General features: G+C 39.1%; 1 protein-coding gene across 7 annotated transcripts in view; it reads right to left on the reverse strand.

Annotated features, from left to right (window-relative positions):
- kazna (kazrin, periplakin interacting protein a) overlaps positions 1-22,404 on the reverse strand; it is a 187,244-nt gene that overhangs the window by 25,230 nt on the left and 139,610 nt on the right. For all 7 annotated transcript variants that reach the window (XM_080295669.1, XM_026153316.2, XM_080295670.1 and 4 more), the window contains one exon: positions 5,589-5,780. In XM_080295669.1, coding sequence (XP_080151795.1) covers positions 5,589-5,780 — 192 coding nt within the window. The remainder of the gene's footprint in view (positions 1-5,588; positions 5,781-22,404) is intronic.

The raw sequence follows: 22,404 nt of genomic DNA on the forward strand, positions 1-22,404 counted from the left end.
AAGAGACTTGTAAATAATTGCTGATGTGATCATTGGAAAAAGCCAATACCTGACAGAAGACAACATTTTAAAAGTGGGCCCCCTTGCCCACGATTAACACTTGAGTTACACCTAAGTACTTTAAATCTACCAAATTCCAAGATGTAAAGGAAGGCATCAAAGTCAAGCACACATTGATTACTAATGGACTCAGTATCTTTTAAAAAAAAAGCGCTTGTTCGGTTGCTTAAAAGCCTGATTTAAAAGAAACTGAGAAAAAAATGATTGCGTGCCTCTATTTGGACAATTCATTGAATTTAAGACCTTTAGCTCTGGGTGGGTTCTCATGCCAACAATGATTCTGACCATTCAGAGCTGCTACTGTTTAAAAACGTGTGCCTTCATGCACTGCATAATAAGACCCAGAGCTTTTTTGCAGTAGTTTTTCAGGCAGAGATGAGATGTACTCTACACACATAATGAAAACTGAAATTACTTGTACATTAGTAATCCTCCATGTATAGAATTCTGCAAAAGTCTTGAGTCACCCCTCATTAATTTTAATATTTCCTCAGAAACTGGAAATACTGAAACATGGGCAATCATATGTGGAAATATACTCATTACTGAGTTGATGTTTGGAACTTTGATTTCTGGGAGTTTGAGTTTGTTGGAGGTGTGGTCTTAAACTTTTGATCAGCTGTAAAACAGCCTGTTTCAGTTTACTCGCTGTTTTCAATAAATTGCATGCTCAAAAGAATGTTATGTCTCACTTCCATTTCTTCTTGTTGCATGTTGGAGCTCTACTTGGAACCTTGTTAAGATCCAACCATGCAAAATATGATTTTTCCCATTTTTCCAAGTGGTCATAAACCTTTGATTGGGACTGTAGTATGCAAGGAAAAAGCAGACTTTGTACAATTATAATGAGCTTGAAAGTTGAGATTTTGTATAACTATCTTTATTCTTAAGCACAGTCTGAACCCTCTAAGCCAAACCTTCTTGTAATTCTTTTTAAGTAGTCTTCAGGAATCGTTCTCCAGGTTTCTTGAAGGACATTCAAAGCTCTTCTTTGGAGTTTATTGCCTTTTTCTCTAGAGTCCAGACCTCAATGATGTTGAGGTCTGGACTCTGGGGAGGCCAATCCATGACTGATAGTGTCAGTCTATAGTGTCAGTCTTTTCCTTCATCAGGATGGCTTCTTGACATGCATCCTTTCGGGTCCTGTGTAAGGCCTTTGCTGGATGTTTTCATATTTTCTATGGTCATGACTTCAGATGTTCTTCTGTTGTAGATATTGTTTTTTAAAATCCTGCCACTGCAGTCTGAAGAAAAAACTTTGAAAGACCTTCAAAGCATAATTTTTTCTGATAATTCTGTTTCTTTCCTTTTAGAAATATTTTGTCTATTTTCTTATTACTAATTTTCTGTTCATGCTTTCTCATAACGGTATCAGCCTATTAAGATATTAATACACACAAAAACATCGTCATCAGTGTGATCCAGTACCATGTGCCAACATTGGCAGCAAGAAACTTGAATGCATTGCGAAGCAGAAGTTGGAAAAGGAACAAAAACAACAAAAGAAGGATGAAAGATGTGTTTCTACTTTCTACTTAGAAACAACTGTAAATATTGCTGAGGCCAGAGCCAACATTCACTAGCTGCTACCCACCCCAAGCCAACAGCACAAAAAGAAAAAGCTAGGAAATGCAGTTGCTGGCCTTTCACAGCTGTCTTCAGAAATTATACGTTTGGAGTGTGCAGTAGTCTCAGTGCATGAAGATTGAGAGTGACAACTGCAGACTTACAAAAGAGCTGAAACGAACTTCTGCTGTAAAGACCAGGCCAGTGGGAAAATAACAATAACATGTAAACAGTTTTGCTTCGTTTACATGTGAATGCAAATCTCATTCAATTTTCACGTCAATGTTATTTATATTGTGCCAAATCACAACAACAGCTGACTTAAGGAGCTTTATATTGTAAAAAGCAAAGACCCTACAATAATAGAGAGAAAACCCCACAGTCACACTACCCTGTATGAGCAAGCTATTGGCGACAGTGGGAAAGAAAAACTCCTGTGGCAGAACCAGGCTCTGGGAGGGACAGCCAGTTGGGGTTGAGGGGAGGAAGATGGGACAAAAGACACGCTGTGGAAGAGCTACAGATAAATAATAACTTGCATTTAAATGCATAGTAATTGAAAACAGGTGGCCCAGCATCCTAGGCCTATTGCAGCGTAACTATGGGGGGATTCAGGGTCACCTGATTTATCCCTACCTATAATCTTTATCAAAAAGAAAAAGCTTAATCTAAACAGTAGAAATCCAAACCCAATTCAAGTAGAAAGAGTGGCTGAGGGTCATCTAACTGACCAAGAGCTCTGACTGAATATCAGCTTGTCCTTCTGTTCCTCAAAGGAAATGCCTTCCAGAGGGGGAGGGAAAACACAAAATGAAAAATAGCAACAGGAATGACTTCATACTCAAGTTCACAGTCACTTCAATTCGCCTGGTGAACTTACCCCAGCAGAACGAAACCTGAATATGACAACACCCAATTTCCTCTTGTCCTCCCACATACCCAGCTTAATTGTAGACTAGATCCACCCCGCTTAACGTTTCTGGCCCTCGTAAGCCAACCAAAGTCCGCTTTTATAAAGCTTTCATTAGCTGCCGATTACCGTCAGTGCCTGCTGGGGCTGGTAGGCTTTGGCCTTCATTAACAGGCCTGAGTCATACAAATGACTGTATGAGCCTGTGTGCACTATGTTCAGACAGCCAACATCCCGCTGAAGAAGAGATAAGTATTTATTTGATGTGTGCTCTATTCTACTCTGCCCCAGTCCATTTTGTTTTCGTTCAATTCTTCCAAAAAGCGTAGGCTGCAAGTGTCAAGTGAAATGTCGCAGCAACAAAATCCCCTGACAGCATGTCATGCTTTTGTCTGATACCAAATGGTAGTTTTTGTGTTCTGCCTCATTCCATGGGCGATAATTCTTTGAAAAAAATAATTCACTGCCACACTGATGACATCTCTGCTTGATGCCCTGCAATCCACTCTAAACTGCCTGGCAATGTTCATTTCTTTACTAACTGCAGACTCTCTGAGAAAGCAGCATGTAAGCAAAGACAGGTAGCAAATTAAAGGAAAAAAAAAAAAGAAGACGTCTGCCCGCACTGCAAATCAGTACCAAGTTGTCAGTGACCACCTTCATTATGTGATGGAGCACATCCTTCCTAATGAGAACATTTTTTTCCAGGATGTAACGCCTTTGTTCACAGGACATAATGGGTCAATGAATGGTTTGACAACGATGATCATCTTTTGACCAACATGTTCAACAGCGCTCTACTTGGACCATCAAAGCACCACATTACACAATGTCTTAGAAGGCTGGTGGGTCCATCCCTCCAGCAGTGTCCTAAAGGCTTGGACAATCAATACCAAGACACCAGTACGCTGTTTTGATGGCACACGCTGGCCCAATGCTTTAAAACTTTATTTTGTCACTGGTGTGCATATTCCCAATTCAATCCTAGATAAAAAGTTAAAAAGGCTTATTTTATTTAATGACCTGCCCTCACGTTTTAGTTAGATATATGACCAAGCCAAAAACGAGACTTCAGGGAGATGAAAGATCTATGTGAAGCTAGCTATTACAGACACCTTAGTAACGTTATTTATTTTAAAATCACCTTCTTGAATCTTCTACATTATGTTGAGCTGTATTTGTGTCATGCTGCACAGTTGGAGAAGAGCAGCTCGATTTGCCAAAAGCGTGGAGAGCTTTTTCTTTTTCCTTTTTAAATAGTCCAAGCATCTGCGTCTCCTCTCACCCCGAGATATAACTCCATCTCTCTAGCATAACACATGCTAATGGACCATAATGCAACTAATGGGCTGCATCAACCACACTAATACAGACACTTATGTTAACATTATGATGAATAGAAAAGAAAAGCCCGATGGAGCAAAAGGCTGCACAGGTTTTGTCTCAGCAGGAGCGGGAGCAGCAAACAAGAGATTTAAAGCAACAGGATACTAAATTGAATGCTTTGACCAAGGAAAAGGGAAATGTGCCACTTATTTTTAAAAGTTGTGTTGTGTTGTTTCCCCCAACAGGACACATTTACCTGAACCTACACTTGTTCTGCATTTTTTTTTCAGGAGTAGTGGTGAGGAAAGGACCAAAGTGTAGAATATCAACGACAAAAAAAAACAATTCCAAAAGGATGAACAGAGTCCAAAGAAACACACACACTACCGAAAATACAAAGCAACAAAAAAAAAAAAAGATCCACAAAAAAGGTTAATCACAGGACCGCAAACAGAGAGGCGACGCACAGGACTATATGTACACAGAGCACTAATTAGGGAACAGGACACAGACGAGGGCGAAAAAGAGGAGGAAGCAATTAGCAGGTGAAAACACTCAGGGAATCAGGGAAAGAAACAGACAGGAAGTAAAAAGTACGACAAGCACACTAAGAAAAGTAATTAGCAAAACAAACTGCGAGGTGAAGACACAAACACAGAGGGATCAAAGACAGGGGAGCACTGGAAAAAGTAAAATATTCAAATTACAACAGGAACCAAAAGACTTATATTACAATATTACAGAAACTCAGTGATACTTATTGACTAATACACACATGAGAACATTCTTATCCTGCACAAAAAACAAGTGCATATGCAAAGCTACCATTCGGTTTATGAAATATGCACACCGGCATATTTTCTTCTTTCCACTGTGCACATGTTAATAAATCAGAATCAGTTCAAACCAAGAGGCTTGTGCAATCTCCTTACAATCAGCCATCTGCATTACTGTCCAGCCCCCATTTTTCTATACAAGGAAACATGTTTATATCCACGTGAAGCTGAGCAAGTGGTGATGAGAGATGTTGTAAGAGAGAAGCCTGCACTGGACTTTAAAAACTGATACAATCGTGTACAATGAGGAAGCCAAAACAGGCTTTTTAAAGAGTCTCCATAGGAATGATGAAAAAAAGTGAAAATGCGTTCAGGCTGACATAACAGAGGTTCTGAATATTGCTTCCCCTGTGCTTCTAAAAAGTGAAACAAGTGAAAAACAAGTTTGCTCATTGAAGCTGACATGTAAAAAAGACTACATGAAGAAGAAGAAGACGGGTAGAGCACATAATCTGTCAGCCCGAGATGAAAACTTCTTCTAGAGCATCAGTGGAATAGTGCCATGAAATCAGACTGTAAGTGATGATGTCCATGTTCCAATTTTTAATGAAAAACAAGATCAATTTAAAGGTTAAGACCTACACCTTTCCATTTAGTATTTTGTTTTCTTTCACCCTTCTTTTGTTCGTAGAAATATAATTTAATTGTTCTTGTAGGCAAAAGCTTGTCACTAGATGAAACGGTCAGGAGGTGCTTGTCTTCACACAGTGAGCAAACTCCTGGGCTAAATGTTACCTACCTGTATTATTAAAACTGGTTGCTACTACCGATCAGAAAATGTTGTAAAGAAATCGAATTAATAACAAGAACTTTCCACATTTCTTCTTAAATAAAAAAAAGTCTGTGTTTCAAACAGCACACACAGTTTCTTGTTTCCTGACAGTCCTTACCTTGCAGAGCCTCCTTGGCTCGATCCAGCTCCTGTTCCTTCTGCGCCAGCTGCACACGGAGTTCAGTGGCAGAGAGCACGTCAGCCGAGCAACCTCCCTGGGTCTCCTCCAGGTCCTTATTCAACATGTCCTTCATCTGCCGCAGCAGGTGCACCTCTTCCTGGAGCTGGGCCACCTCTTCACGCAGCAGAACTGCAATTTGCAGAAAAGGAAGAGAGCTTTACCACAACGTTGCCCAAATTAGTGCAATTGTGAATCGCTGCACAGTTTTAACAGTGAATATGCATTTAAGCCAAAATAAAAGTGTTACTTCAGCAGAGAGAGAAGGGTCACATGCTTGCTGGAATTGGGTCTCATACTGGTGCATCGGCTTTGAACAGCTACATGACTGCAGAAATTGTTGTGTGTGAAATGCTAAACTGATTTAACATCACCACGGGAGGCTGCGGTTTTATTTGTTATCGAGATAACTGCAGAGCCAAATTACTGACAGTAATAAGCATCACAGAGATAGGTGCGGTCCATCAGATGAGTAGAGACAAGGCACTGATTGTGTAATGAAATTTGTCTTTGAAGTCGTCTGTTGAACCTTCTCTGTGTTGACAGGATTGACGAGTAAAGGCGGGAGGAGTACTCATTTAATATTCATTGAATGGTGCTTTAAAGTACTCCTCCCTGTCGTTATGACAAAGACGAAAAACGACAAAATGAAAAACAACAGCACAGACTATTGTTTTTTGTTTTTTTGTTGTTTTTTTCCCTCGCAATTTGACTCGGGGTAAAAAAATTTAAAGTGCTTTCAAAGCACCAGCAGCAGTGAGAGGATTTCGCTCCCTTTTAAAACAAGCCACAACAGACAAATGTCACACTTCAATTTTTCACATTAAAACGAAAAAATAAAATCCAAAATTGTGATTCTTGGCACACTGAACGCGGGTGTCTAGGTGGAGCATATGGAGCGTCATTTATAGTCGGATGAGTAGAGTCATTCTGCTTAATTTCATGCATCCTCGGGGCAAAGGGGGAGGGTGGGGGTGAGGGGAACTGCTTTACCCCATCTCGTGCAGTTCCAGTACCAAGTGCCATGCATAAATCACACTTCATACTCTGAGACTCCAGCTCCAACTCACACTGAAAAAATAAAATCTGAGATGAATGGGACAACTAAGGATGACAAATGTCCTCTGTATTTCCTGGTCATTGTTGCACATTTGAACCAAGAATTTCAAAGATGTAATAAGTGATGCTTTTCTAAATTTAAACAGCATTACAAAAAAAAGAGAAAAAAGAACTGCATTCAGTCAAGGTTAGGATTTCTGGTCATGTAAAATTTGAACGTGGAGAAGATGATTGCAAGTCCCTTAATCAGAACCGAATCAGAAGTTTCCATGTGGAAGCGAGGCAACTGTCTGTTATCTAAAGAACGTGCTTCTATAATCTTGTTACAGACAATAGCTCTAAGTCACTAGATGCACAGTAACAGCACTCTGCACAATGCGCTTTTAAACTGTCTTTTTTTAAGGCATTTAGGCCTGTTTGTCATAGCATTTTATATTGTTTTAAAGCATTTTAAATTCTCATGGTATTTTCATCTCTTAAGTAGACTGTTTTATACTTTATGTACTTAAATTAATTGAGCATGTGTGCAGTGCGACTTTCTTTCATTCAACTTCAAACCCTGTTTGGACCGGATCAATTAAATTAGGTGGTATATTATATATACTATATATATGTACCTATGTTTGAAATTACAGAAGTGATTGCTTGAGAGACAACAAATTTTGTTATATGTGTCACATCCACGGACAGTAACATTATTACAAACACAATGCAATGCCTCCAAATAAAACCATACTGCGTTTAAATGCTGCCATAGTGATTCCTGACATATATGATATTATGAAACATCAGAAACATCAGGGGTTCACATCAATTATTTATTTTCATTTACTTTTTTGTGATTAATGCACTCCATCCATCCATTCGCTTCCGCTTATCCTTTTCAAGGTTGCTGGTGTTAAACTGCATCATCCCCTTCTGCACCCATACCTATGACTGATTTCTTACATAAGGACACTAGAGACCTTCAAGACTACAATAAACTATGACAACAAACCATAAGAGAGGATATGTGAGCCTTGCTCCGATACATTTTCGCGCAGCATGGATCACTTTAGGTCCCATATTGCCTCCCCTGAAACTACAATTAGTCCCACTGCTTTGCCCGTATGACATGTACCTGCTTCCCAGGCCTTTTGACTCCATTAATTTGATCACTGGCAAAATGTAAAGTGGCTGAGGATAAGTGCTGCCCGCTAAATAACGAAAATGAAATGTAAAAGGGGTTATTAGGAGAAGGGTCGAGAGAGAAATGTTGGCCAGTGGAGTGTCATTACACAGAGGTATACTTAATGGACCTGATAATAGAACCACATTTTACGGAGCAACTCAAGCAGCAACACCCTTATTGGCAATCCGAGAACTGTCCCGTTCTGGAAACAGCCGAGCGCAAGATACAGTTCATGAGTTTTTAAAAATCCTATAATAGCCACAGACTCAGTTTAATTTCTTATTCATTAAGTTTGCATGTATTGATTGTGCAAAGGCAGCAACACAAGGAGTTCTATATAATGGGCAAGTATATTGAAATTGTATGTTCAGTCTCCAATAACCAACCCATAAATACAGATCAACATTCTAATATCTAATTCAATCATAGTTATACATTATAGATGGCATCTGAGGATTAATATAGTTTATATGTATTTTTTGACTGTAAATAAATATGTTTTTATAAATGGGAAATTTATGTATACTACTCAAAATAGAAAAAAAATGTGTTTTAAACAGATGTTATGGAACAACATTGTAATGTAGGCATAAACAAGATGTTTAATATGAGGTATAGCCTCTTCTGGACATGATGCAAGCAGTCACCCATCTGTGTATGGACTGAACAAGTATCCAGATCTGCTGTTGCTCAATTGCTCAACAACAGATTTGAGTGCAGCCTGCAGCTGCAGTGCAGTAGTCATTGATGGTGGCATCTGATGATCACGTCGACCCAGGATTTCCCCGGCACGTTCAATTGGAGACATACTGGGACTAAATCCTAGCCAAGGAAGTCTGGATATACTCCTAGTTTAGAAATGTCTGTGCTACTCTGGCAGCAAGAAGGGTCCATGTTGGAGCACCTCATGACCATTCAACTCAGAGATAGCCCTCTTATGGACATAGAAGGCTGGGGCTACAGTTCATATAGGCATATAGGCAAGTTGTGCATACACTGTTTTTGTGTTCAGTAAACAAATCACTAGTTTTCTAAGAGATTACAATGATTTACTGAGAAGCAAAGACTGAAAAAAATATTTCTCGACATAAAACTTATTTCTTTTCTTCCCAGCGCAACATGGAGCTTACACAAATATAGAACAATATAGCTCTCACTCTGACTTTATGAGGTTAAAAACATGTATAGACGTGTGCACTGTATTCGAGCATTCACAATTCCCTATCTTACGCTTAGAGTTGTCATGCTCTAAATTTACACGGTTAGGTTTCAATTTCTATTTTTAAGCAATGTGTTTTTAATGTAAGGCAGCACGGTGGCACGGTGGTTAGCACTGTTGCCGCACAGCAAGAAGATCCTGAATTCAATTCCACCATCAGGCCGGGGTCTTTCTGTGTGGAGTTTGCATGTTCTCCCCGTGTTTGCGTGGGTTCCCTCCGGGTACTCCGGCTTCCTCCCAACGTCCAAAAACATGCAGTTAGTGGGGATAGGTTAATTGGAAAATCCAAATTGCCATTAGGTGTGAATGTGCGAGTGAATGTGAGTGCGAATGGTTGTCTGTCCCTGTGTGTTGGCCCTGCGACAGACTGGCGACCTGTCCAGGGTGTACCCCGCCTCTCGCCCTATGACAGCTGGGATAGGCTCCAGCACCCCCCGCGACCCTGAAAAGGATAAGCGGAAGCGAATGGATGGATGGATGGATGGTTTTTAATGTATTATGTAAAATATTCACCTATACATATGAATACCTTTTGCTTGCCTTACTGAAATCCATGACTGGAATTATTTTCTGTGTGTCCATTATAAAAAACAAACTATAAGCACGTGCAATCCTGCAGTACTTTGAGTTTACAGCTACATTTTTTTATGTTAGTTAAAATATAATTTGTTGTATATACTATACTTAGCAAGAAGAAGAGAAGAGTGTTGAGTGGTTTACACAGGTATAAATGAGAAATACTTTGAGTCTACATTCTACTGCTAATTTGAATTTGGTGAGTTAATAAATCATCATGACATTAAAAAAATACAACAATGGTTACCACCAAAAGGGCGTAACAGATATGTTATTGTCTAACCCTGCACTCTGGAGGCAAGCTCAGTGTGGAGTGGAGCACTCCAGGGTTTGAGTGTGGGGGGCAGGATGTGGTGGGGCGAAGACTATCACCTATTTTTCAGTGTCCACATAGCCTCTAGGTTAGCAAAAGGGATCAGGGTAGCGCCGCATTACAATGACAGAGTGGGAGCTTCCTGATAAGTCGTATCTTTTCTGCTCACCACTTCAGGACCCCATACAGCTCTAGGTCCTGCCTGGAAGAGGTGCCAACTTCTATCTCAGGGAAAATGTGATGCCCACAATTTACAGTGTTTATGTATGTGTAAATTTAAATAATTGGGGTATTTTAATAAATACTTTTTAATAAAACTTTAGTAACTTTTTTATATTGTACAAATACATTTGAAAATACTGCATACTTAATTTCTTGAAGTGATTTCAGTGGGCAAATGAAGTGTTTTAAAAAGCATTTAATATGATTTATAGATTGTTTAATAGAAAAGAAATAGCTACTTTTTTCTTATAAAGCTTATTAAAAAAATGTGACCCTCAGCAAGTCCACAGCATTGTGGAGTGTAGTGACCCTGAATCAGAAACAACATGATTACGGGTCTGGGGTTTTCAAATCATGTCAATTACATCATCCCACTTAGCAGCATTCACAGTCACATGAAGATATCGCGCACAAAGCTGCACTGCCACACAACTGTCAACAAAAACCTTCTGGCCTTAATTACTTCTCTTCTCAAGCAGGAACAAAGACATACAAACTAAAAACAATGATTCTGTCAGTATGTAGGAGTGTAAGCACAAAAACAGTTTGGCAACACAGAGTTGTTTATTTGAGTTTGGATTGGCGTGACTGTTCCCATCACTGTGACGAAGGACAGCCTCCTGAGATCGACTAAATTGGCTGTTGAGTATCTAATCAGAACGCTGCCCTGCTGGCAGTTGATGTGCAACAGGAGTGGAAAGGGAAGGCTGATGAAGAACTGTAATCAGAGTTTGCTGTGTGGGTTTTTTATGTATATTACCAGAGGAAATTTTTAGAACACCCCAGTTCTTCCAGTTCTTATTGAATTTCAGTTCGAGTCCAATGAATAGCTTGAAATGGTACAAAGGTAAGTGGGGGATTGCCAGAGGTTAAAAAAAAGGTAAGGTTACACAAATCTTTTTAAAAAAAAAGTACATTTCAGAATTATTCAAAGAGGCAGTTTTCAGGGAACAAGAAATGCATTAACAACTTAAGCTGTTCTGCAGCAACGCAGGTTGATCAAGTCTTGAAAGGTGGTGCTACCAATTTCTGGTAGGTGTCCCAACTTTTCTTGAGTACTTACAATTTCTTCTGTCTGCATAAAAGTATAGTTGAAACACACTGTGGTACCATGCCCTTGTAAGCTTTATTTAAACAGTGATGTACTGCAGATAGTTGTGTGCTACTATAAATATAGCGAGGAAAAAGGTAGGTAACAATGAAAGAGATACAGAACATCATAACCCTTTAAAGGTTAGGTCTTTCCTACAGAGAAATCACAAAGAAAGGCAAAGTGTCAGTAAGTATAGTCTTCTTCAGCATCCAAAGGCACTAAAAAACTCTGATAGGAAGAGATCCGGTAGACTCAAAGCCACAAAGAATCACAAAACAAGTTTCTGAGAGACAACAGTTTGTCCCTTGGCCATGAAACATGAATTGGCCAGCACAGTCTGCGAACTTAAACTTCATCGAGCTGGTTTGGGATGAACTGGACGGAAGACAGAAAGCACATTTATGGGAACTTCAGCAACAGAGTGGAGAAAAACTTTCTGAAGAATATTTGGTTTCTAATTGAATTCCATAAGTTCTTTTAAACTTTGGTTATTTCTTCGATGCTTGCATTTCATAGTACAATGAGACATTGAATATCTTGATTTTCAATTAAAAAACAGGAAGAATTTGGGTACTCTTAAACTTTTGACCAGTACTGTACTTCAGATCATGTGGCTTATCGTGTGTGCAGGCAACCAATAAGCAGGCGCTAGTTTACGTCACTCTTTATGTCGCGTTTGTCACATAGTAACTTTCTCCAACTTGACTGCTTATCTGTGTTTGCTATTTTTATGATGGCATTGTGTGATGGTTAAAGTCCAGTTTATTACTTGTAAATGTTGATATTTCTTTCCTTGTGCAGTTGAGGCAATATCGCTGTTGTTGCTATGTATGGATAGAGATGTAGAACTACATATTGGAGCTAGTGTGGCCTTGTTACTTTTGGGTTACGTTTATCTTAAATACTGATTTCCAAGCTATGATTTAGTTATTATTTCATGTCATATTTCAATACTCTTACCTGTGATGTGCAATACATTTAAGTATTATGCTGGCAGAAATATAGCTGGATATATGTTACACTGTTAATGTGTTTATTGTGTTTATTATGTTATTTATTTCTTTTTAAAGTACCACACACATGCAGACAAGACTAGAGGTGTAATTTACACATTTTCAATGAAGGATCATCTGCACGGCCGCCTGGTGATCACATTGTTCATTAACAGGCAGAATTACACACTCCTTATATCCATTCCAATCATAACCTCAGAACTAGATGGGATGAGATGATGTATATATATATATCAGTGGTGGCCGTCGGTTACCTCTAAGACTGGGATTTTACTCTCTTGCTAATTTGCACACATACAGCTAGGGGTCGTAGTTGTTGTTATTATACTACTATTATACTACAACAAATTGGAGAGTACTACAGTGGCAGTGCAGAGCCCACATACCCCCTCTAATGACATAATCTACATCTCTTTGACCCTTAAAGAACCTCTCATATTTGCAGATGCATAAAATGTAAAATGCAATCAAATTTTTTTCTCTTTATTTTCTTTTTCCCCCAATTACAGTTAACATCTAAGCCTAACATACCAGATGTATGACACATTTTATTTTTCCTTTTACATTATTTCCATCTGTTTTCTGTCGCTTGACTTTGTGACCCTACATCTGGGTGACTGATTACTTCTTTGTGAATAAAACTGTAAAACTGTAACTGTAAGCTAAATGCTGAGTCAAATAGGGCATAGAAGACAAGTGGTGATAAAAAGATCACGCAAACCAGTGTTGATTGCACCAACACTGAACAAGGGGAATTTGCGGCTTGTCAGATCATAAATTATATGGCACCCTCAGTTCAGACACACAGAAACTAATTTTGAAACAGTAAACGTAATACATAATTACTCACTTCACCAAACAGCCACCGTTACTACGTAAGTGCTGTTTAACCAGCATTATAAAGGTTGCTTCTTCCAAACTACATGTTAGCATGGTTGTTACTTCACTGCCATTTCAATTTAGAGCTAAACACACACACAAACACACAAAAGCACGCATGCACACACACAGGCAAACACCAGTGACCACTTGCAGGTTGTAACAAGATATGAACATTTATCTACTCCTTGAGAGGAATTTGCAAACCTGACCAACAGTTATTTACTCAACATTATCATTCAGCTGGACTGACTGATTTACGTTTCTGGCAAGCTGATAACTGTACTGCAACATTTACTCCTCTGTTTTCCCTCTTTTTTTCTTCCTTTGTTCCAACCAGAATATCCTGGAGGACACATCTGCTTCTATAGCTGTACTCCACTATGTTTAGCGTCTGGTGTTTCAGAGCTTTTTGCTGAAAACGGTTTCCTTCAGTGGCTGAAGGTGTGTTTTTTTCCTCTTCTCCTTTAAAGCTGCCAAGCTGTTCACCCACAGATCAAACTTACATTTTTTATTCAGAGTGGTCTACAAACACTAAGGGTCATGAACAGGAACCATTTATCTCTGGTTTGAGTTCTTAAGTGGGGCACAAACCCTGCAAGCTTTGAGGCCTCTTGGCATTTGGCAGTCAAAAGCTAGGAACATGGAATGTCTAGTTTGCACCCAATCATGGTTTGCAAACATAATCCATTTGAGACTCAAGTGACAGACGGAACAACTGAAATAGGTCATTGGTCAAACCAGCAGTAAAGCTGTGGAGAGCAAGACTATGGACAAGCGGTCTGAAAAGAAAAGCTGTTTATGGCCTTTGAAACAGACCAGAAAATCTCTGCATAGCCTTTTATAGTTCAACAGACACTCAAATGAAGCACTCAAACTCACTGCTGTTTACACTAAGACAATGAAAATAAAAAGATCTGAAAACTATGGGCTTCATCAGTCTAATAACAGAGTAAGTAATACTGTAAATTATTAGGTTTTCATGTAATCATATGAGTCTGTTCAGCTGAACTTTAACTTCATAGTAAATAAATCCTCTGATAATAGAACTAAAGTAGCATCCCTGGGAGAGTTACCACATTTTACATCATTCTAAATCATGCTAAATCAAAATTAAAAATACAATTTTGAACATTACGTTTTACAGCAGAATAACCAAGAGGAACATGTAAGTAAATATCAGTTATGACAGCTCTTAAATGTTCTTCTTGCCCTGTACTGGGGTTGTTTACCCTCCCTGATATTTTGAATGTTTCAGTCTCTGGACTTGCAATTGTATTGGGCCTACAGCTGAGCTGTTTATAGCTTGTGTTTGTCTAAATGCTCATGTTTCTCACCCCATGGGGCATCTCCTTACTTTTCTGATATGATCTATACAAACATTCCCTAGGTGCAATAAAACTGAATTATACATTTATAGAACTCACTGGATTAACACACTGATGCAATCTGCTTTTGCACAGGTTTATCTGCCAGTTGTTAGTCAGCTTAAACTCACAAAAAAGAAAAGCTTTAACCTCCTGAGACCCTTCATCCTTATATAGGGATACAACATTTAGACTTATCTGCACTTCATACATTCATTCTGGTCAATAAAGCAATTTGTTGCCTTCTTAAACACTGGTGACTTTATTTTAAAAATTAGTTTCTGTTAAACAATGATGCTTAGTTTTCACACTTATCAGGTCCAACTAATCCTAAATAGCTGGAGACTTAAAAACATGCAGCTAAACATGCGCTCAAGTCTCAGAAGGATACATTGCAGGAAACTATAAAGTGCCGAGAACCGTTTAGTTTAATGGTTTTTGCAACGCAGCATTTACTGAATTCTTTAAAGAAGACAAATGTACAAAGCTGGATTTTAAGACCAAAATCCTTTTTCACTGGCACATTCTCAATTTTCCTAGTAAAAGCATTAACTTGGGATTTTTTTTCTTCATGTTTTTTCTCTACCTAGAAATAGTCAAAATTGTAAACAGAAATTCTTTAAATAGTAACAGTTTAAAGTGTATCTCTGACTTAAGCTTTATGCAACTGTGAAGAGCCATAGGGATTAGACCGGGGCTAATGACGACTGATCTTTGTCTCTCACTCGAATGGTGAAGGAATATGTGCATTTATTGACCTCCCTCCATCTCTGCAGTCGTTGTGTTCAGACTCCCTGAACGTACTCGCCTCTAGTTATTGTGATTCATTGAAACAGTAAATAAAATCTCCATCCCCAGCCGCTGATGGAAATGACTGCTAAAGTGTGTGCATTTGCATAAAAGCAGCAATGCATCAGCTGACGTTCAGCTGGTCCCACTGAATTATGAATTTGATCAGTGTCATTTCCTATTTATGTGATTTAAGCAAAATGTCTCAAGCCGTCTTCCTAAATAATGCGGCAGCCTAGGTGTGACAGGTTTGGTATGGTGGAAAACAATCATAAAACACCAAAACTTCTCTGGGGATACAAAATCCATCATCCTTTCTTCATGAATGGTGAAAAAAAGAAAATGAAAATTGGAGTAGAACAGAGACCCTCTGAAAATTGAATTAGTCTTGAACTCTATTATTTTTCTGGGCCTACAAGAACTATTTAGCCACTGCACTAAGTAGATCTCCTTCCACAGGAACACACCGTGTTTCCCAGGGGATTACTGTTGATGATTATATGTCAATACAAGGCCATCTCCATCTTTCTCTGTCTCCTTTCTTTGTATCATCGGCTTACTCTCCTTTCCTGTGTTCTTCTTCCATGCTGCAGTTCCCATTTCTCTCACTTGTGCCAAAACTGCAAGCCTCACAAAATAAAGTTGAAAAAAGGGTCCAGCAATCTGTCAGAGAGTCCTGTGGCCACGAGGCAGCTGAGATTGGACCTGGCTGAAACAGCAATGGAGGTTGAAAATTGATAGGGAATGACAGTAAGTGTCTAGAGGGGGGTAATTTTTAGATTGGTTTTCCCTCTTTAGAGTGAATGGGAGAAAAAGACAAGGTGGGGTTCGTTTTTTTTTGCCTGATACTGGAGACAAAATCAATTAATGGGCCAATTGTTCCCATAGAATTCTCATTCAGCCAGCTTGCAGACTAAGGACATACAGACCCACGGTACAGCACAGAAGATGGTGTCGTTACTGTGACAGGCAGCTTTACTCCAGCACACATAGAACATAATGGCTCCAACTTATTGTGTGCAGAGAACCATGTATAAATATTGGACCAGGAACACTTAGAATGGAAATTCTAGATCAAATGTTTATTTGATATTAACTATGTAACTGAGCACATTATTATTATGCCACTTTGATTTCTCCAATATGTCTCATTTCCCAAGTCCAGTCATAGTGCAACATAATCGTATCCTTTTAAACCCTTTGAACATGCCATACTGTATGACAGGAAAATGCTGTAAAGTGCCAGTAAGCCTAGATGAAAAGGTATATGTGTAGTTTGGAAGCATAGCATACTTTATCACAGGACTAAGGGAACAACCCAAATAAGGAATGTGTTAAATAAGAAAAGGAATGAAAGAGCAGCTGGGGTCAAGAATGTGACGGAAGGCAACAGCCCACATCCTCTTATTTGTTCGCGCTTGGCAGCTAAGCTATAGCCTATGCTTGAATAATTGCATTCAAACAAACGCTCTCTAAAATCCATTCAGAGATGCTTTGCTGGGTTAAAAGCTTAAACCTTCTTTTGAATAGATTTAAAAACAAATACATTTACGATAATGCAATTAAGGGGGCTTTTTTCTGCAGGTTATAAAACTCATTCTTTTGTATCTAACTGACGCACACAACTATGTGCATTGTGAGCACCATTACAAGCCAAAGTGGATGCTCTGTGGGCAGCAGTGGAGCTCTTTGAACACTTTTCAGTCCTGCCAACACTTTTGCCAAATGTCACACATATTTCTAAGTGCTTAATCATAGCAAGAAATAAAACCACTCAGATGTTTAATAAGTTAACAACTACCTAATGTTTTCTATATAAATAATATATTTTTGAACCCTTTTGACAAATTAAGCCCCACAGACTTGATGTTCGTGTTCCCTTTAAAGTCTTTGTGACAGGGCAACACTTAGGCTCCTATAAAATCTATAAGGATCAGCAGTGTTACTCCATGGGAAACTACATGCACAATACCCTTAAGGCTAATGCACCTTCTCAAGCAGAGTTTCATTTCCTCATAATGATTTTATTCCAGGAAAAAGCACTTAAGTCTCATATCAATGGCTGCGCTCTGCAGCCAGAAAATCAGAAATGAGAGATACTGAAACACCTGTGCAATCAGTGGTGCTAAGGATGCTTTATTGCCATTTGTTTCATCTAAGCTCAGCAAAAAGACTTACCGGGAAAAACTCATATGTGCTTATCCCTACACATTAGCGAATGCATGGTGGGATAATAATTCATGTTTGCTCTTTAAAAGCAGCCATTATCTTACCTTTCATTCCTATGACAATCTGAGTCCTCTGGGAAAAGTAGAGCCTTATAGTTCATATATATATATATGTATGCCAGTTTGTTTTATATTATGCTATATATTTTTTGAGATTCGTTCATCACAAATATCCATTTCTATTTGAAGGCACCTATTTTTGTAATACTTCCTCTCTATACCGCCACAAAATTCAGACCATGAGCTGTTCCTTTTCTTCTCCATACTTTTCTTATCCTGTCATAGTGGTACAAGTTCATTTTAGTTTCATCTGTCCAAACAATTTGTTTTTCCCTCGAGAACTGTGCGGGCTCTTTCAGATGTTTTTTTCTGGCAAAGTTTAATCTGGAGTTCTTGAGTGTATCAAGTGGTTTGGACCTTTTTGAAAACCCTGTGTAGTTAGTTTCACGAAGGTGTCTTGTGATTGTAGACTGATAATGAGACACCTACTTCTCAAGAGTCACTGACTTGGTTAGATGAGTGAAGGGTTCTTGTCCAGGTGATGACCCACCTTAGTTGTTTTCTGTGCTTTCTTTTTCTTTGGTGTTGCTGAGCTGGCCAGTGCATTCCTTTTTTTAAGAACATACCAGATTGTTCATTTGAAACATCTGAAATGATTTTCAGATTTTTGTTTTATCTGTTCCAACTGTCAAGGAATAATGAGGGAAAAGGCTTCACTTGGCCATGAAAGTGCTTGGCAGTCAATTACCCAATTACTTTTGAGCCTCTGAAAATTGGGCCTGTGTTTAAATATGTCTGTAATTCCTATTTCAAGGGGTTTAACAATACATCTGTTGAACCCCTTGAATTAAAGCTCAAAGTCTGAACTTCAATCACATCTTGATTGTCTGATATAAAATCAGCTGTGGTGGTGTACAGAGGTAAACTTAAATATCTGTCATTTTGCGAATACTTATGGACCCAGCTGTAGTAAACACCAACTAAGCCTAACCTAAATCAGTCCGCAGTTTATGCATCCACACAGAGGAAACATTTGCATTCATAAAGTCAGGGAAATTACATGATCATGAATATGCTAAATGATTTTTTTATGACGTACAAAAAGAAAAGAACCCAGCTGTTGATCGTGGAAACTCTGTATATAATATAAAGGAAAATTGTATCAGCTGATACACATAAACTGTAGAAAGGGGACTAAATCTTCCCTTTAATGTGGTTTCAGCTGTCACCCATGATTTATTTAATATTTCAGTGTTAAATACAGTATGATCGCCAGGTACAAATGAGGTGTTAAACATCTGCCAGAAGGGCAGCAAAGGTGACGTACGTCACTTTCACACGCAGCTTCTCAAGCAAGTGAAAACACGTGCACATTTCCCATCTGGTCCCACACACATCACTCAGGGCAGACTGCCCGCATTTATATGCCTTTCATCTCAAATGAGATGCTAGAGTCATTAATAAAAGACTCTGTGGGTCTCTGTCTCACATGTACACACAGACACACACACTCAGTTTTATGGACCATTGATAGCAAATTCATCAGTGGCTCATGACGGTTGTAATGCCTAAGTCTGACGAATGAAGGCGGCCTGCAGTGTCTGCTCTGTCTGGCAGTGCTTTGCTCTGGATTAGCTAGTCAATTCTCATGAGCTGAACAATCTCCCTGCGTTGCCTGAGGAGATGACAGGGTCACGGCTGATGAAAATGAAAGGGAAAAAAAATTTAAAATCACACCTTGCCTTGGGGCACTCCATCATAGAATTCAAACTCTAATATTATATATTAACTGAGACAATGATGGAGAAAGATTGGTATTCAGGATAAGACATAAGGGAATAGGGGTTGCTATTTATTGACAACCACACCAGCATGGAAGCTTAAGCCTCCACTCCCCGCGATCTTTAGCCTCGCAAAGTATGAAAATATCTGATTTTTTAATGAGTGAGTGTTAAATGAGAATGTTTCACCCCCTATGAGGGTTCACTGTGCACAATCGATTGCTTTCACTAAACAAACTACGACCCGTTCGAATTCCAGGAATTCCAGGTTGTCATTGTTAATTCAACTCAAATGCATATAAATGACAATGTCGTTCACTGCGTGGCTTCCTGCCTTTCATTCCAACAGTGTCGATCAAGTAGTCTCTGCTTCAACATCCAAGAATCTGACATCCACATGCTGGCAAGCCCATTTCATGCTTCAAGTCCTTGGAGTAATGGGGGCCGAACTTGTGTGAGAGTGAGGGGTTAGGAAAAAAATGATCAGAGAGAAAGATAGGCAGTAATCTCAGCCGCATTCCACCACAATCTGCGTCCGCCGGTTTAAAATCGTCACTGTGGATGGTACCGGCTACAGTTTTAAGAAAGCCGCAAAATGCAAATACAGTCACTTTGGCATATGAAGCTACTACAATGTAACTGTGTCTAAAAGAAAAAAGATGCATATTCTCTCAGTTTTCTTTGAGGGGCTTTGGCAGGGGAGATTTAAAACGGTCTTTATTTTGGTGCCCTTTAACACAGTTACATAAGCAGCCCTCTTATTTTCACAGTCTGTATTCGTACTAAAGTGATAGTAATCCATGGGTTTGTTTCAAAGGCTGCAGTCATCTAAGTTAAAAACCCAAACAGTGAGATTATCATCCTTCAGAAACCGCAGATGGACAGATATATGTGAGAGCTCTTTGATTTTTCTTTTTTAATTTTTCAAATTAAGAGCAGAATTTCCATGACACGTGAAAGAAAGATGGCTTAGGTCAACAGGGACAGACGATTAGATTACTTGGTAAGAGCCTGAACTGATGGAGCGACTGGAGGAGTCCAAGATTGCAAATGTGCAAAAATGTATATCCTTTCACAAACGTGCAGAAATGACAAAGTGCAAGCTAGCAACTATCCTCCTGCCACAAATTCCTTATTAGACTATTTATCGTCCTCCAGCATTTTGTATTAGTAGGCAATCGGGTAGTAAATAAATGCTGCTGAGTCCAACCAGAGCCAAGTCTAAGTTACTGTAATTGCAGAAATGTGCACTATTTGCTTATTCATGGGGATAACTAATTAGGTGTACACTGCTATCTAAGGTGGCGTATAATGAATTGGTGCTTTGCTAAGGTGGCTGTGCTAGATATACACTACTGTTTGTGGTTTTATTCTTGGACAGCTTACACCAGACACGATGAGCATGTTAATTAGTTGCACCGGGCCAGGCAATAATAACTGTCATGTTTATGCTTGATGAGCTGTGCTGGTAGTATAAGATGTAAAAACATGCCATTCATAATGTCATGATATGAAAAAGTCTCTATCAACAATTAACTTGTGTTCTAACATCTATTACAACTATCTTCCTTTTGGTTCAATTATATTATTGCACATTGTGAATGAACACTGTGCTATTGAACTTTATTTTCTCCTGGGTGTTGCTGCTAAACACACAGCAAACAAATTAAGAATTAATTTTGTGCATGAGTGGGATAGCTAGTTAGATGATAACATATCAGATTCTAATGACACAGGAGGAATACATTTTTTGGAGATATATTGTTGGGGTTTTTTAGGTAAGCATTCAGAAGAAAATGATTCCTCCTAATGATTAGGTGGACAAATGAACTGAGACAGGTAGCTAAGAGGTGTCTGGCTGTTATTACGACAAAGCAGGTGTGAAGTGCATGCATGTGTGTTTGTGCGCATATTGTTAAAAATGACCTTTGGTCCCAAAGGCTCACACTATTCTTATTAATAGTCTGGGCCATGTGAGAGGCCAGACACTGTGTCACCATGGATATTTCATCAAACTGTTGAGTCTACAAGCACACACACGCATACACACACAAAGTCAGAGTACCTGCATCAGGTTGCCATTGTGGTGAAAACCAGCAATCTATAATTTCAACAGAACACACACACACACAGACACACACACACACCAATAAACAAACAAAGTGACAAAAATAAAAACAGCCATCTAGAAATGTCACGCCAAGATGACAATGATGATTTGGTAGCCAAATTAGGATATGGAGCCACCAAAACAATCCCAGTTAATTAGATACTGGGAGGGAAATATGTAGCTAATGGTTATGGAGTTACATTTATTCAGTTTTCAAACTGACTAGCGACTCAGCTGACAGCTTCTGCAAACAAAGCCACGAGATTGAAAAGACTGTCACTGCAAATGTGTGGCACCTTTTCAGTGACTTACTGAGAGCAAGTTCTGTCATCCAGCCATGTATATTTGATGAGCTGTGGAGGAATGGACAGTGTCTGAAAACAGCACCCAACAGAGGGACCAATTTGATTTGTGACAGTGACAAAACAAGCGGCCAAATTAATCTCAGTTTTTATTTAATGCTGTGGAGTAAATGTGATTAGGCACCAAGGTGTTCAAACAGAGAAATAAATGCAAGATAATAAAAGCCCCAATCAGACCGCCTCATTGAAAAACAAAATTACCTCTCGCGCTAAGATAGTGGCAAATCAGACTTACCAAGGCGCATGATTATTATACTTTCTTTACCATTATCCCTGACTTGATTCCAACAGGCAGCTGATTATCTGTATCTTGTTCCAAATTGTCATCTGTCTGCCACAACGGGAAGAAACTGGCTGGTACATGCGAGAGCCGCTTGCTGCACTCACCTGCAGCACGGGCGCTGAAATAACTAGGACAGAAATCAGCTACAATTACGCTGTCAAAATGAGCTGACTGAAAATACATGCAGGCTCCCAGGCATAATGCACTGATTGACATAAACGCATAAATGGACGTGTGCAAGCCTTTGGAGGCACATACAGGCATCAGCACACAAACAGAGCTCACCTGATC

This window comes from Astatotilapia calliptera, chromosome 20, assembly GCF_964374335.1.
Source record: "Astatotilapia calliptera chromosome 20, fAstCal68.1, whole genome shotgun sequence".
Classification (NCBI taxonomy): domain Eukaryota; kingdom Metazoa; phylum Chordata; class Actinopteri; order Cichliformes; family Cichlidae; genus Astatotilapia; species Astatotilapia calliptera.